The 14762-nt window shown below is 44.0% G+C and overlaps 1 protein-coding gene across 1 annotated transcript in view; it reads right to left on the reverse strand.

Moving 5' to 3' along the window:
• Positions 1-1241: 1241 nt before the first annotated feature.
• Positions 1242-14762, reverse strand: part of Frem3 (FRAS1 related extracellular matrix 3) — a 67176-nt gene continuing 53655 nt past the window's right edge. The window contains 3 exon segments of the mRNA XM_052166434.1: positions 1242-1471; positions 4716-4865; positions 8300-8551. Coding sequence (XP_052022394.1) covers positions 1242-1471; positions 4716-4865; positions 8300-8551 — 632 coding nt within the window.

Consider the following 14762-nt stretch of genomic DNA (forward strand, 5'->3'; position numbering starts at 1 on the left):
GGCCAACTCTTCCAGAGGACCCAGGTTTGATTCCCAACGCTCACATGGTGGCTTGTAACCATTTGTAACTTCAGTCACAGCAAATCCAAAGCTCTTCTGGCCTTATGGCATTGCATGCCTGTGGTACACAGACTTACATGCTGGCAAAACACACATTTTCTTAAGACATAAAAATAGAATATGATTAAAATTTTCTTTTTGACTTGGGTCAACTGAGAGCTATGATAATCTAGTGGGATCAAAACTAGAAAAGGCTTTTTTAGAAACTACTGGCACACTTTTCGTGGTAGAAACCTTGGACTGAGAAATCTGAACTCCAGCACTGCTGCCAAGCTTTGGTTGATGGAAGTCATGTCATTATCCATCCAAATTACCTCAGGAAGGAGCCTTTTTACTTGGTATGTGTAAAGTCAAAATTTAGGTCCCATGTAGGCTTGGAAATAGGTTTAGAAATGTCTGAAACAAATTTAAGAAAGTGGTTGCACAAGAAATACTTAAAGGTAATAGTGGGTTGCAAAGATGTAGTTTAAAAATAACTTGGCATGATGTATGCCTTTAATCCCAGCACAGAAGCCAGAGGCAGGTGCTTCTCTTGAGTTCAAGACCAGTTTGATCAACATAGTTCCAGGACAGCTAGACTATGTAGAGGGACTCTATCTCAAAAAGTAAGAATTATGTATGGAGTGGTTAAATGCCAATTTAAAATTAGTTAAATTACTGTGTAATCTGGGAGCTATGCAAATCTTTTTGTGTTTTCTGCTACTCATGTTTTTCTCATGTTAGTGTTTATTATCCTTTACATGAAGAGTGAAACATAGCTAACTGCTTTGATGAAGGCTCGTGGATAGACTAGCAGTTGGCAAAAAGGACTCTGGGATTATCTTCAGGTTTCAGTTAGGGCACTCATCAAGTAACTGTGTGTGTGAGTCTAGGGTAACTTGTGCTTTGCACCCAGCACCAACTAGTTGAGAGTGCTGATGTAATTGATGACTGGATTTTGTTGGTTTAAAAACAAATGAAACAAAAGAATATGGCTTCATTTTTTTTTATTGGCTCAATCCTTTGTATATATATTTCTATCACCACGCAGTCACATCGAGTATTTTTACAAAACACAGTGGCAGTACAATGTCATTATCACAGAGTCACTAAGCTCTGGAATGGCATATCTTTAGTTTGTGTTGGGAAGCATCTAGGATACTGTTTGTTACCCAATTGAAGGTCTTATTTAGTCTAAGGAACTACACAAACTCCTCTTCACAGTTGGTGATCTTGTCATTGATGTTAACAGTGGTTTTATTCAGTTCTCCAAGCACTGCACCTGTAGGCATCTGGAGAAGTAATTCAAACATCTCTGGACCCTGAAAGGCAGGCCGTGGCAGGTCATCAAGGATTGTCACTCGGAGTCTTTGCAGACTCACTCCTGGGCTAAAATGCAGATGTTGGCTGACACCAACATAGTCTGTCCTAGCTGTCGTGGAGAGAGAGAAAAGACAGTAGTGAGATGGTTTTTTGTTTAAGTGTTGGGAGCCATGCTCTCTATGGTTAGTATTAGCAGACTATTACATTGTCTCAGAAGATCTCTCTGTAAAACAACTAATAATCGCAAAGAAAATAAGGTAGCTTTACAGTGGAAGAACCTAGCAGACACCACTTGATCACACTTGATCAGGTGACAGTTAGGCTACCAGATAGTGCGATGAGAACACACGGTACCCCTTGCTGAAGACATCATTTCAGTCTAACCATGAAGATACCAGACAAGTCTAGGTTGAAACATTCTGTATATTAGAAAGACACATCATCTCCAAAAACAGCAAGTTGATGAGTGTTAAAAGAAAAAGGTGTGGGGGTGGGGGTGTAGATGCTAGGGGGATGACTCAGTCAGAAAAGTGCCTGCTGCTGACGGCTGTGGAAAGCAAACAGAGGTGCTCTCATTGCCTTTCCTATTGCCGCCATTGCCCTGAGCAAAGCACCTAGGCTGGTGAGGCTTCCTTTTAGACCAGTATTCCAGGTTATAGTCTGTCATAGAGATGTCAAGGAACCTAAAACAGAGACGTTCTCAGTCAAGGGCAGAGAAGGAATGAATGCATCTTGCCCAACCCCCTCCAATATAGTCCAAGACAGGAAACGGTGCTGCCCACATTTAGGCTGTCTAACCACATCAGTGAATAATGGAGACCATCATTCACTGAAAGTCCCTTCCCAGATGACCCACATTGTGGCAAGATGCTAACTGAAGCTAACTTCACAGTCACAATACCTGACGAGTCTCTGGCCTCAGAGAGAAGACTCAGGGAGGAAGTGGGAGGGGGGAAGAAGAAACTGTTTTACATTGTTCGAAATGAAAGGGGCTGGAGAGATGACTTGTCAGGCAAGGACACTGGCTGATCTCCCAGGAGTTCCCTTTCCAGGAGCCATAATCCAGGCCTGCTCACAATCACCTTCTACTCCAGTCCCAGATAGATAGCTGATACCCACTTCTGGCACCACGCCTGCTTGTGGTTCACAGATGGACATGCAATCCAAACACCCATCTGTAAGGTAAGAAAGCAGATTCGACTACTAAGTAGAAGGTGAGATTCTAACTTTATGCAAAATGAGTACTACATCCTGAACAGGTTCTATAGGGTACCTGGTCTGCGTGATTATCTCTGTGTGTCTCTTGTTTAGACACGTGAATCACCCACCACCCTGAAAACTATCAGCTCTGGTTCATCCCAGTCCCAAGGTGGCAGTACTTTTATGCAAAGAAATTTACCTAAAACGATTTAAATGTCTCCTCCAAATGATAAGCCGGAGTCCAGTGAACCAATTTGTCGATTCAGTTCTTCATTTCATAGACATATGAGATGGTTCTGTGGGTGAAAACCCTTGGTGTGCCATTCTGGCCACTGAATTTGATCCCTAAACCACACAGACAGGTGGAGGGAGGGAGAGAACTGATTCCAGTGTGGTCCTTGGAGTTTCATGTGCCCCTTTACACAAATCATGCATGCTCACACACATACACACACAAGTAATTTTTGAAAAGGGAATAGATGAGCTAGTCAGAGTTATGGTTTCACGTATTTCCCTGTGATGTATTTATTGAGTATTATAATGTAAGTTTTCCAAATCTAAGCAAACAGTTCTTGTTTTTTTGAACCATTTCTGGGAATATAGTGATACTTATGTATGAGAACTCTATCTGCATGTACACTTGCATGCCAGAAGAGAGCATCAGATCCCATTACGGATAGTTGTGAGCCACCATGTGGTTGCTGGGATTTGAACTCAGGACCTCTGGAAGAACAGTCAATGCTCTTATCCGTTTAGCCATCTCTCCAGACCAGGCTTTGCTTCTATATCAAAGCATTGCCATGGTTTTTAGATACATAGGCTTCTGGCCTTCAGGTATGCTGCCTGGCTATATTCCAGAAGACTAAAAGATTCTAGCTGAAATGGGGAAATGCAAGCCTCTGTGTATTGGAGAGTTCTTACCTATTTCTATTGGGACTTACTGCTGCTCCTTCTTTCTTTCTTTCTTTCTTTCTTTCTTTCTTTCTTTCTTTCTTTCTTTCTTTCTTTCTTTCTTTCTTTCTTTCTTTCTTTCTTTCTTTCCTTCCTTCCTTCCTTCCTTCCTTCCTTCCTTCCTTCCTTCTTTCCTTCCTTCCTTCCTTCCTTCTTCCTTCCTTCCTTCCTTCCTTCCATCCTTCCTTCCTTCCTTCCTTTTTTTCTTTTTTCTTTTTGGTGTTTTTTTTCCCTGGCTGTCTTGGGCATGCTTTATAGACCAGGCTGTCCTCACAGAGATCTTCCTGCCTCTGCTTCCTGACTTCCCTGCCCCCCTAACCCCTGCCCCGCCTCAGTGCTAAAGGCGTGCGCCACCATGCCCTGCATCTTTTATGATAAAGCAACCAAGAGGCTTGCAGGAGGATGTGGGATCCAGAATCATCTAGCCTGACTGCCAGCTAGACCTTCGTTACCTGTATCAGGAAACACAACTATGAGAGGGTCATGAGGACAGCTACTGAAAGACAACGGACATGCTGGCATTGGAAGTGAACATTTCCTTTCTTCAAAGGTGACTTAGAATCTTCCAGGAGTTGGACTTGTCCAGCTACTAAAAAGTTCTTTCACCAGACATTGTGTGTATATGTGTTTCTGTGTGTGTGTGTGTGTGTGTGTGTGTGTGTGTGTGTGTAGGTCAGAGGTCAACCTCAGCTATTGCTCCTTAGGAGAGAGTTTTATAAGACAGGGTCTCCCACTCTGGAGCCTGCTGATAAGGCTACACTGCCTGGCCACAAGCCCCAGAGATCTTTTGTCTCTGCTTCCACAGCACAGGGATTTCAGGTATGCATTGCCATGCTTACATGGGTGCAGGGGACTGAATCTGGGCACTCAGGCTTGTATTGCAGGCATTTTACTGACCCTCTCTCACCCCTTTCCTCCTGCCCCTGCCTGCCTGCTCCAACCCACGTGTTGTAGGGTCTCTATAACCATCCCAAACTTTGGAAGACTTAATGTGAGTCGATCATAAACATGCTGGTAATGAATAAATCACCTAGGCTGTGGTCTCAGGATGCTTGTGCATAATCACGACATTTGGATGCTCAGATAAAAGAGCTAGAGACAGAGTCCATCAACACCGACCTGGCATGCTGGTCCTTGACAGGCAGGCCGGAGCCCACCATTAACGTAACTGTGATGATCTACCCCTCCCACGACTCTCTCACCTTCTGCTGCGAGTTGCTCTGTCCTCCCAGAGCGCACCATGACAGAAGATGCTCGTGAAAGGTCAGCGCCTCTTCTCCAGATGGCCACCTCCACGTAGCCAGCACATTCCTCAATGTGATACTCAGAGTAGTCAAAGTGCAGGGCAGGCTCTAGGGAGGCAGAGAGGAACGAGCTGAGACAGGGTGCATTGGTCTCCCAGGTGTCCTTCTGTCTTTGCTGGCCCTAGGTGGGCCTGGACATGTGACCTATCACGCATGTGAGATGACATAGGCCCTGCTCAGGGAGGCCAAAAACAAAACAACAACAAAAACCCCAAAACCAAACAAACAAAACAAAAAACAAGAAAACAAAAAAGTCCAAAATGCAAAAGAGCTAAGTCAGTGACATGCTATGATTCTGACCCTCTTTTGGTTGGGTTCCACTTACTCTTCTGTTTTTTTTTTTTTTATATACTTTTAAGATTATTTATTTTATGTATATAAGTATACTGTAGAGGTCTTCTGACACACCAGCAGAGGGCATCTAATCTCATTACAGATGGTTGTGAGCCACCATGTGGTTGCTGGGAAATGAACTCAGGACCTCTGGAAAAGCAGTCAGTGCTCTTAACCACTGAGCCATCTCTCCAGGGCCTTATTTTTCTGTTTCAAGGGCTTTCTGTCAAATAATAGGAGGAATTCAGCTGGTCAGGCAGACTTAGGCAGCCAGCTACTGTTTTGGAAATGTAGAAGTGAAGTTAATGCTTTGCTTTCTCTTAAGAAACAGTCGAGTCACTGTTCTGAATTTGGGGATGACTACTGTGTATTTTTTCATAGTGTTAGTTGATCGCAGGGACAGACAGCAATCTGGAGCTGGGAGGTGGGCCTCTGAAAAACTCCCAAAGGGGGAGAGAGTGCATATGAGGAGAAGGCTGAAGAGGCCAGTGGGCACCAACTTCCAGGAAGCAAGTATCTTCTGGAAGGAAGGAAACCTTGACAAAGAGGAGGTTAAAATTTGACCAAGTAAATATACTACAATCATACTATGACCTGACCCAATTACAGTTTATATAAAGTTCAGGACTGGTGAGTAGTGTAAGTAAAGCCCCTCCCACTGCAGTTAAGTTTTATGAATTTGATCCCTAGGACCCAAATGGTAGAAGAAGAGAGTTGGCTTCTGCAAGTTGTCCTCTGAGCAGAACATGCTGTGACATACACTCCCAACAAAATAGACAGATGACAGATAGAAAGATAGATACATAGACAGATAAAATAGATGTAATAAGATTAGAGTTTTGGGATGCTTAGCTCCTAACACTAGATACACCTTGTCCTAATTTTTTAAAGCCAGGAAGCTTCATCATGGAGGAATAATAACCTCAGAGATGGGCAGACAGAAAAGCACAGGTATGGAGTCAGAGAAGACACGCTTGTAAGTATACACAGCTGCTTGGCTTAAAAAATATCTTTCTTTGATGAGACATTACTGGGCTCTGGGAACCCAGAGTTTCAGCTCTGGGAGCCATGTTGTATTTTCTCAAGAAATTGTGAATTCTGTAAGCTGTGCTTCCATAAGAGCTTGCCTAGTTTATAATTGTGGGAATGGTCCCTGCAAACTGACAGGAAGCATCTAAGCCTTCTTCTTCTTCTTCTTTCTCTTCTTCTTCTTCTTCTTCTTCTTCTTCTTCTTCTTCTTCTTCTTCTTCTTCTTCTTCTTCTTCTTCTTCTTCTTCTTCTTCTTCTTCTTCTTCCTCTTCTTCCTCTTCTTCTTCTTCCTCCTCTTCCTCTTCTTCTTCTTCCTCTTCCTCTTCTTCTTCTTTTCTTCTTCTTCTTCCTCCTCCTCCTCCTCTCCTCCTCCTCCTCCTCCTCCTCCTCCTCCTCCTCCTCCTCCTCCTCCTCCTCCTCTTCTTTTTTTGTACCAAGAATTCCAACTCCACATCCCTGTTCTCAATCCTGGAGATGTTTCTGATACCTCCCACGTTAGCCAGGATCAAAATTAAGAGCTGGAAAGGAAGTTATTTTTCTTTAAATTCTTTAAAGGTTTAATGAAATGAGTTGCATAAGGCCTTGAGTGTGTGTGTGTGTGTGTGTGTGTGTAACTATATAACATGCTTTGATCATATTCTGATTATTCTCCTCTTTGTACCCTGACCCCTACCTTTAGTCCATTTTGTTCCCACAGGCAGTTTCTCCTCTAGTTTCGTGTCTGTACACATACAACTTTGTGGATCTGCCAGGCAGGTCTTTCTGGACAGACACCTCATGTTGTTGGTCCTCTCTGGCCTTGGGTGGCTGAAAACCCAGTCTGTTTGTTGTGGAGATGCCATGGCATCTTCGGAAGCCTGTCACTCCCTGGGTGTCTCTCGTCTGTAGTTTCTTGAAAAGGTTGAGTTTGGATTGCTCACCTACCAATTTCTCTTAAACTCGGAAACATTTGGTGATGCCCTCTACTGAGAGCGTCCTAGCCTCCAGGTGGCGCATTTGGACCAGACCCACTGCTGGCTCAGCAGCACCTGTGGTCACCAGCCCCCTCTGCCTGGAAAGACTCTGGGAAGGCTGTACAATCCCAGCATGGATGGTCCTCTCAGAATTTTGTTCATAAAAGCAGTCAATAGCTTATCTCTTAGACTAAGGACTTTCAGGCAGAGCAAGACCAACTCCAGACTTCCTCCTCCTCCTCCTCCTCCTCCTCCTCCTCCTCCTCCTCCTCCTCCTCCTCCTCCTCCTCCTACTCTTCTCTTGATTTTTTGAGACAGGCTTTCTCTGTGTAGCCCTGACTGTCCTGGAACTGCCTCTGTAGACCAGGCTGGCCTCGAACCCAGAGACCTGCCTCTGTGTATAATCACTACTGGCTTCTTCTTTTCTTTTCTTTTTTTTTTTTTAAAACTTTTTTATTATTATTTTTAAATTTCACATCATGCACCCCAGACCCCCTCATCTCCCTGCCCCCTCATATCTACCCTTTGCCCTTGCAACCTCCCCCCAAAATAAAACACACACAAACAACAACAAAACCCCAAAGTGTAGGAAACATCTTATCGTGGAAGCTGCAGTGTGTCGCAGTGTCCCACAGTGTACCCCTCTGTCCACACATGTTCACTTGCAAATGTTCATTGATATGACTCCTCAGCCTCTGGCTTCTGTGACACCGCATCCTCCCCAGGTATCCTGCTGTGTCCCTGTGTCATGGGCACCCTGCAGCTTTGGATCAGCAGGACTGGCCCTTTCATGCTTCCCACCCCTTCACAGATGATACAGATTTGGGGGTGGGCCAGTTCAGAGCCCTGGATCTGGAACTGGGCAGCTCTCCCCTATCCAGACCATCAGGCTGAGCTGTCCAGCACTGCTCTCACCAGGCTACCCAAAGCTGCCATCAGGGGAGGAGGGTCAGCTCTTCTGTTCTCATGCCCTCCAGGTCAGCTCACTCAGAAGGTAGATATAAGGAAAAGCAGAAGTTCAAGGCTATCCTTGGCTATATAGTGAGTTCCAGGCTACCCAGGGCCACATGTGACCCATCTAAAAATTGTAAATTTATCTTACAACTGTGAGAGCATTTGTTATCACAAACAAGTCGAATCGTTGCTGAGAGCAGAAAGGGAACTTACCATCCTCTCTGTCAGCCAGGACTGTTACCCTGGCGGTGGGGAATCTGGCTCCCAGCTGCCCTCCCACTGGCAGGCTCAGGGCAATGCTGAAGGACTCCTCCTCTTCATGAAGGGAGTCATTGATAATCAGGACCTGTCAGGTCTTCTCACCCTCATCCTCTTCAAAGTGGAGCATGCTGGTGCTATCCTCTGGTCTTGAGACATAATCTGACAAAGATAACTCCACAGAAGGAATTGTACCCGTGGCAGAACCTGCAGGCAGACAGGGAAGGCGAGAAGAATCAGAATTCCTAATGGAAATGTCTTCCAGGTTCATCATCGTGTTTGCAAACAGCAGCCAGCTGAGTTCCATCCTTACCTCTTCCATTCAAAGGCATTGATATGCAGTTGGCAGGCTTCTGAGCAGACTACCTTTTGATATAGTACATATCGACTGATCTAAAGATCAGTCCAAAGCGTACTCCACCTTTACCCCCAGTAGAAGGTCAGGCCCACCCACGGGGCCCAAAATTGAGTCTATGCCTAGCTTAACTGCGATAATAGAGGGTTTCTGTCTGGTAGATAATCGCCAGCACTCCACATGTGTTGGAGTGATGTTCTTGTACAAGGCGTGGAGCTGCGTCTTTGACATTCCTTCCCTGCCCACCTAAGGCACCTTCTGATTGGTTAAAATAAAAAGCCTGTGGCCTGCAACAAAAGGCAGGATAGTAAGGTGGGACATCTGGTAGAGGCAGGAACTCTGGGACGGAGTCAAGCACTGGAGATTGCCACCCAGACTTGGAGGAAGTCAGAGACATATAGAGTAGAATAAATGGGTTAATATAAGTGAAACAATGCCTAGCTATAGGGCCAGTGGCACCAATAATAACTGTAGTCTCTGTGTCACTATTTGGGAACTGGGGCGAGCACAGAAATTTCCCCCTTTCTTACAGTCAGGAACTTGTGAAAGCAGTTACCATCTGCCTAACGAACTCATTGCCTTACCTCTGACAGAAGGACATATGGCCCCATTGACATATTCTGTGGCTGTACTTCAAAGCCCATACGGGTCTCCTGGCTCCCTTGGTCCCCACTCCCAAGTATTTGCTGCATATTTCAAAGTCCCTGCTTCCCTCCTCCCTTGTACCAGTCAGTTCTCTCTCCCTCTCCCCCCTCTCCCTCCCCTCCCCCTGCCCCTCCCCCTCTCTCTTTCTCTCTCAGACAGCCCTACCTATGTCCATTCTGTTTCTATTTCTCTCTGCTCTGGACTCTTTCAGATGTCTCTGAATATTTTCTCACATACACAATAAACACCTATCCTTTAATCATATCATCGAGCGGTCATGTTAGTGCTTTCTTTACTAACTCCGTTCACATACTATTGGGGTTTGGTCTCTTGTTACGTATTCAGATGCTAAATTCTGTATGCTAAGAGATTCTGGTTGCCCCGAGATTCTAATGTTCACCAGCCTTTGCTATGGAAGCCTTGCCCCCAATTATCCCTGAATGATTAATAAAAGTTGTTGACAGCTTGTAGCTGGGCAGAAGAGAGGTAGGTGGGGAAAGGTTCCCGGGCTTGTGGTCTCAGGCAGAGACAAGGAGGAAGGAGAGAGTCAGGAGAGGAGGGGACAGACAGTCATGACCGTGAGCGTGTGGCCATGAGGGCTGGCCTGTTAGAGCAGGAGCAGGGCAAAGGAAACATGTGGCAAGTAACATTGGTGTTTGAGGCGTGTGAGCAGACAAAGCAGCCTAGAGGGCTGCCGTCTGCCCAGCTCCAGGGCTTTAAAGCTTACTGTAATTCTAGAGGTTTCTATGTATTTTATTTGGATAATAGCTGGTTAAAAAGTAACTGCTGCTGTTTTAGTTTCCAGTATTAGTCAATAACCACAGAATAGATAAGCCACACTACAACATACAGTAAGGTAGGTTGAATTTGGTTTGCTTAGCTTAGGAACTAAATGAACTGGAGGACAGTAGGGTTCTACATCTGGCGTAGCCTTACTCTTACTTACATCGACAGATGGGAGAATGGAGAGGCAGAGGAATGAGGACCAGTACGTCTAGAGTATGGTAACTGCATAGAACTTTCCCTGCTTTCCTATGTCATAGTGACATAGCATGACATACGACACCATTCACTCTCTGATTAGAGTTCCTTGCATGCCACCATGATATAGACATGAGATTGCCTGTCAGTTTACAAATGGTGCAGGATTGATCCGGGGATTTTAGCTTGGGTTCAATGTACTTTGTATGTATGTATATTTTTATATTTTTGTTTTTTTAATTTTTAAATTGTGTGTGTGACATCTCTCTCTCTCTCTCTCTCTCTCTCTCTCTCTCTCTCTCTCTCTCTCTGTGTGTGTGTGTATGTGTGATCCTTTAGTATCAAAATGAAACTTTAAACTATAAATGCCATCCAAAGACAGACTGGGAACCTTATTTTCTGGTTCTTCAACAGTGTGCTTTTATAGAATACCAGCTTTTTGATACTAAAGAATCTTCAATTGTCCTTCCATTCAGGATTTTAAGACTCAAACTTAACAGGAAGAAAATTGTAAAATCCTAATCTTAAAAAAACTATTAACTTTTTGTAACTGTTAAAGATAATTAAGACAGGCAAATTAATAATCAGTCACCTTACACATTAATTTTTTCGTGTGTGTGTGTGATTTTCGAGACAGGGTTTCTCTGTGTAGCCCTGGCTATCCTGGAACTCACTCTGTAGACCAGGCTGGACTCTGCCTCCCAAGTGCTGGGTATTTAATTCTTTAATGTACCTAGAACTCTGCTTGGAATCATGCTAAGCACAAATGTAATTCATTTATAGGAACAAGCTTTAGCCTTCTGTTTATGTTGTCAACATTAAACCTTAAGCAAGTAACTAAAAATAAGTAGTTTGTTTAAAGTATGGTATACTAAATAGATTAGATAACTGCACACAAACCCTCAGGGAGATCTGCTAAACTGTCATTTAAGGTGTTTAATTAAAAAGGCTTCCCCTGACAGACAACATACCAGCTTTTGGTAGCAGTAGCTGAGGCTGTCTCTACAGAGGTGGGCCCCAACTGAGTCCACCTGCAGTTCGCTTCAAGTGTGGTAACAACGCTGACCACTGGGCAATGAACTGCTCCACTCCCCGCCCACCAGTGCCCAAACTGCTTTACTCTGCCTCACCAAGGGTAAGTTTTCCCGTGTTCCTCTCCACATGAAAATCTCTCAGATCTTCTAGGTCTAGCGACCAAGAGTGGATGCCACCCAGAGTGACAGTGAAAGATGTAATGCTGTCCGTGAGACAGCCAAGCAGTCGCCATGGATGACCCCAGGCTGGTTGTCCCGGTGGTGGGAAGGCTCCGTCATTTTAAATGAGACAGAGGCCGTTTGGACTATGCTTTCAGCTTAAATGTCTCTGTCTCAGTTCTCCGGTGGTGCTGATGGTGAGCTGGGTCTCAGCAGCTGAAAGCGACTTTAGCCAGCTCCTCCCTCCGAGGCTGCGGATGCCCGGTCAGTCCATTTCACATGTAAAAATCAGGCCTAGCTTTTTCTGGAGTTACTAGGTCTCCTGTTGGGAAAGACAGGATTGCAGACAGGTTTATCTTGCTAACTTATCGGGCTTCATACTGGAAAACACAAGTTGACAAGACGGGTTTCAATATAAAAACTCAAGCTATCATGTTGTATTACTAACTAAAAACTGACTTTTTACTATTCCTTTATTTAAAAAGAATGTGCTTTCAATGACTGCTCTCTGTAGTTATGTCCCACGGTAAACGAATGGATGGAAGAAAAGGCTTTAAAGTTATGTAAGGAAGGAAGGGAATTAAGGTATGTGAAAACGGAGACTTTAAAATGATACATGATGTTAAGATTTCAAAGTTCAAGCCAGGTGGTGGTGGCGCACCCCTGTAATCCCAGCACTCTGGGAGGCAGAGGCAGGTGGATTTCTGAGTTCGAGGCCAGCCTGGTCTACAGAGTAAGTTCCAGGACAGCCAGGGCTACACAGAGAAACCCTGTCTTGAAAAAACCAAATCCAAAAAAGCAAACCAAGAGAGAGAGAGAGAGAGAGAGAGAGAGAGAGAGAGAGAGAGAGAGATTTCAAAGTTCAGAGTTTTAACTTGTTAATTGGTGGAGGTCTGATGATAAACTACTTATCTAGCCTTGGTAACTGGCTACTGTTACAATCACAGCCTCAAAAATTTTAATTTCCTTTGGTTGTTTTCTAAATATGGACTTAAAAGCGCTTCTCATTGCACCAAAACCACCTCTGTCCAATCCATATATATATCCAGAACTGCTTTGTCATGTTGTCGACGTCTCAGGCTCCGAGGCACGCGACTCCTCCAGTGCTCTACAGACACTTGTTAATTTGGTTTTCTACAAATAAGATCTTGGTACAGACCACAGACAGGGGTCATTCTAATATCTGTAAAACTTTTATCTCTTCTGTCAACTTTAAAAAATTCATTTAAGTTTCAGGAAGTCCTGACTTGATTTTACCAGTTACAGCGCACAGCCTAAGCCTACTGCTTATCTGTGAGAGTGAGTTCTTTCCTTCTCTTGGTCTTGGGATTTCTTTCCAACTGTCAGGACCACAGGCCTGAAAACTTTGAGTGTAACCCCAGGATAAAGATTCCCCCTGAGGCTCTTTAACTTTATCCTCAGTCCCTAGCCTGTCTGTCCCATATGACAGATATCATCCAGGAATTAACTGTGACCTGTGAACTGTCCCCAACAGCCTGCATCACAACGGCCGCAGGTGGTCCTGTAGAACTAGCAGCCCCTGGACTTGTGGAAAGCTGGTATAAGCTGGTATAAACTGGTCCAGCCAATGTGATCGCTCCCAGTCTCTTCTGGCTGAGTCAGCAAACCAGATGCTTCTAACAAACGTCTTCTACCATGGTGTGATTCCATTTCTCATCCTGGTTTTTGATCTGTATTCCAGCCTTCCTGGGACCCAAAGACTTCCAAGTTCAGAGTTTTAACACTCCTCACTATCTGTCAATATTACTATGTCTTTTACTCATTAGCTAGCTGAAAATGAAACATTTCTATAGGCAGCCCTTGGTTATTCTGAATTAATGCTTCTATGAAATTTCAGTGCTGGTCTTTCAGTTGGTGCCTACTTTTATTTCTCTAAGATAGAGTAGAATTTTTAGAAATCAGTTTTATTTATTTGGTTTGTTGAGACAGGGCTTCTCTGAGTAGCCCTGGTTGTCCTGGAACTTGCTCTGTAGACCAGGATGGCCTGTAACTCGCAGAGATCCACCTGCCTCTGCCTCCTAAGTGCTGGGATTAAAGACTTCCCAGCTTCAATTTTGGACAACATTAAAAGCATCAACACAAAGGACTAAAACTGTAGCTCAATGGTAGAGTGTTTGCCTATCATATAGACGGCTCTAGGTTCAATTCCCAGTATTGCCAGAAGACAGCGATGAAAGTCAACAGCAAAGACAGACATGGTAGACACACCTGTATGGGCAACACTGGGTGCAAGGCAGAGGACCAGGAATTTAAAGCCAGTGGATAAGAGTGCTCGTGACCGAGCTTGGTGGCATGAGTCCCTTCAGGAACCCATAGTAAAAGAAGAGAAAATGCTCCCATAAGCTGTTCTCTGATCGCTACCCATGTGCTATGATATGCTTGTCCTGCCATCATAACAAAACACATCGAAACACATAACAAATCGCAGCAAAACAAAACAAAATAAAATAGAATAAAATAAAAAATTTCAAGGCCATCCTTAGTGGCACAATGAGACTCTAAGAAAAGGAAGGGATGGGGCTGGAGAGATGACTCAGCGGTTAAGAGCACTGACTGCTCTTCCAAAGGTCCTGAGTTCAAATCCCAGCAACCACATGGTGGCTCACAACCATCTGTAATGAGATCTGATGCCCTCTTCTGGTGTGTCTGAAGACAGCTACAGTGTACTTACATATACTAATAAATAAATCTTTAAAAAAAAGAAAAAGAAAGGAAGGGATGAGGATGTCAGAATAAAGCAAAGAAAATATCAGCTATAGCACATAGGTTTAGAATCAAAATTGTGAAAAATAGCTTTAATAGTTTATGATTGAGGCAGAGCACATAAAAGACTGTAAAATGTCTCAAAATAGTTGACAGCGAATTTTTTAAGAAGTGTGAGCATCTTCTGTCACTTTCTTTAGTATGAAGTAGTGATTATAACTAATGAAAGCCAGTAAACAGCATTTCTTCCTGGTTCTATTTCAGCTCCTGTTGGTTTCTACCCTGACTTCTTGTTCCAGAATATTTGGTCACACTCTAAACCCTGAGATTGTGTTATTTACTAAAATTTTTTTTCTAGTTGTGGTGTGACTCAGCCCTTAGTACACACCTTTAGTCCCTCTGTCTGGAATTTAGAAATGCCCTCAGCACACACCTTTAATAACAAACAATGGAGGTAAAGTTAGTTGGTAGAAGGGAGTACCCATGTTTGAAAGTGATGTCTAACTGAGTGGCAGACAAA

Source organism: Apodemus sylvaticus, chromosome 21 (assembly GCF_947179515.1).
Source record: "Apodemus sylvaticus chromosome 21, mApoSyl1.1, whole genome shotgun sequence".
Lineage (NCBI taxonomy): Eukaryota > Metazoa > Chordata > Mammalia > Rodentia > Muridae > Apodemus > Apodemus sylvaticus.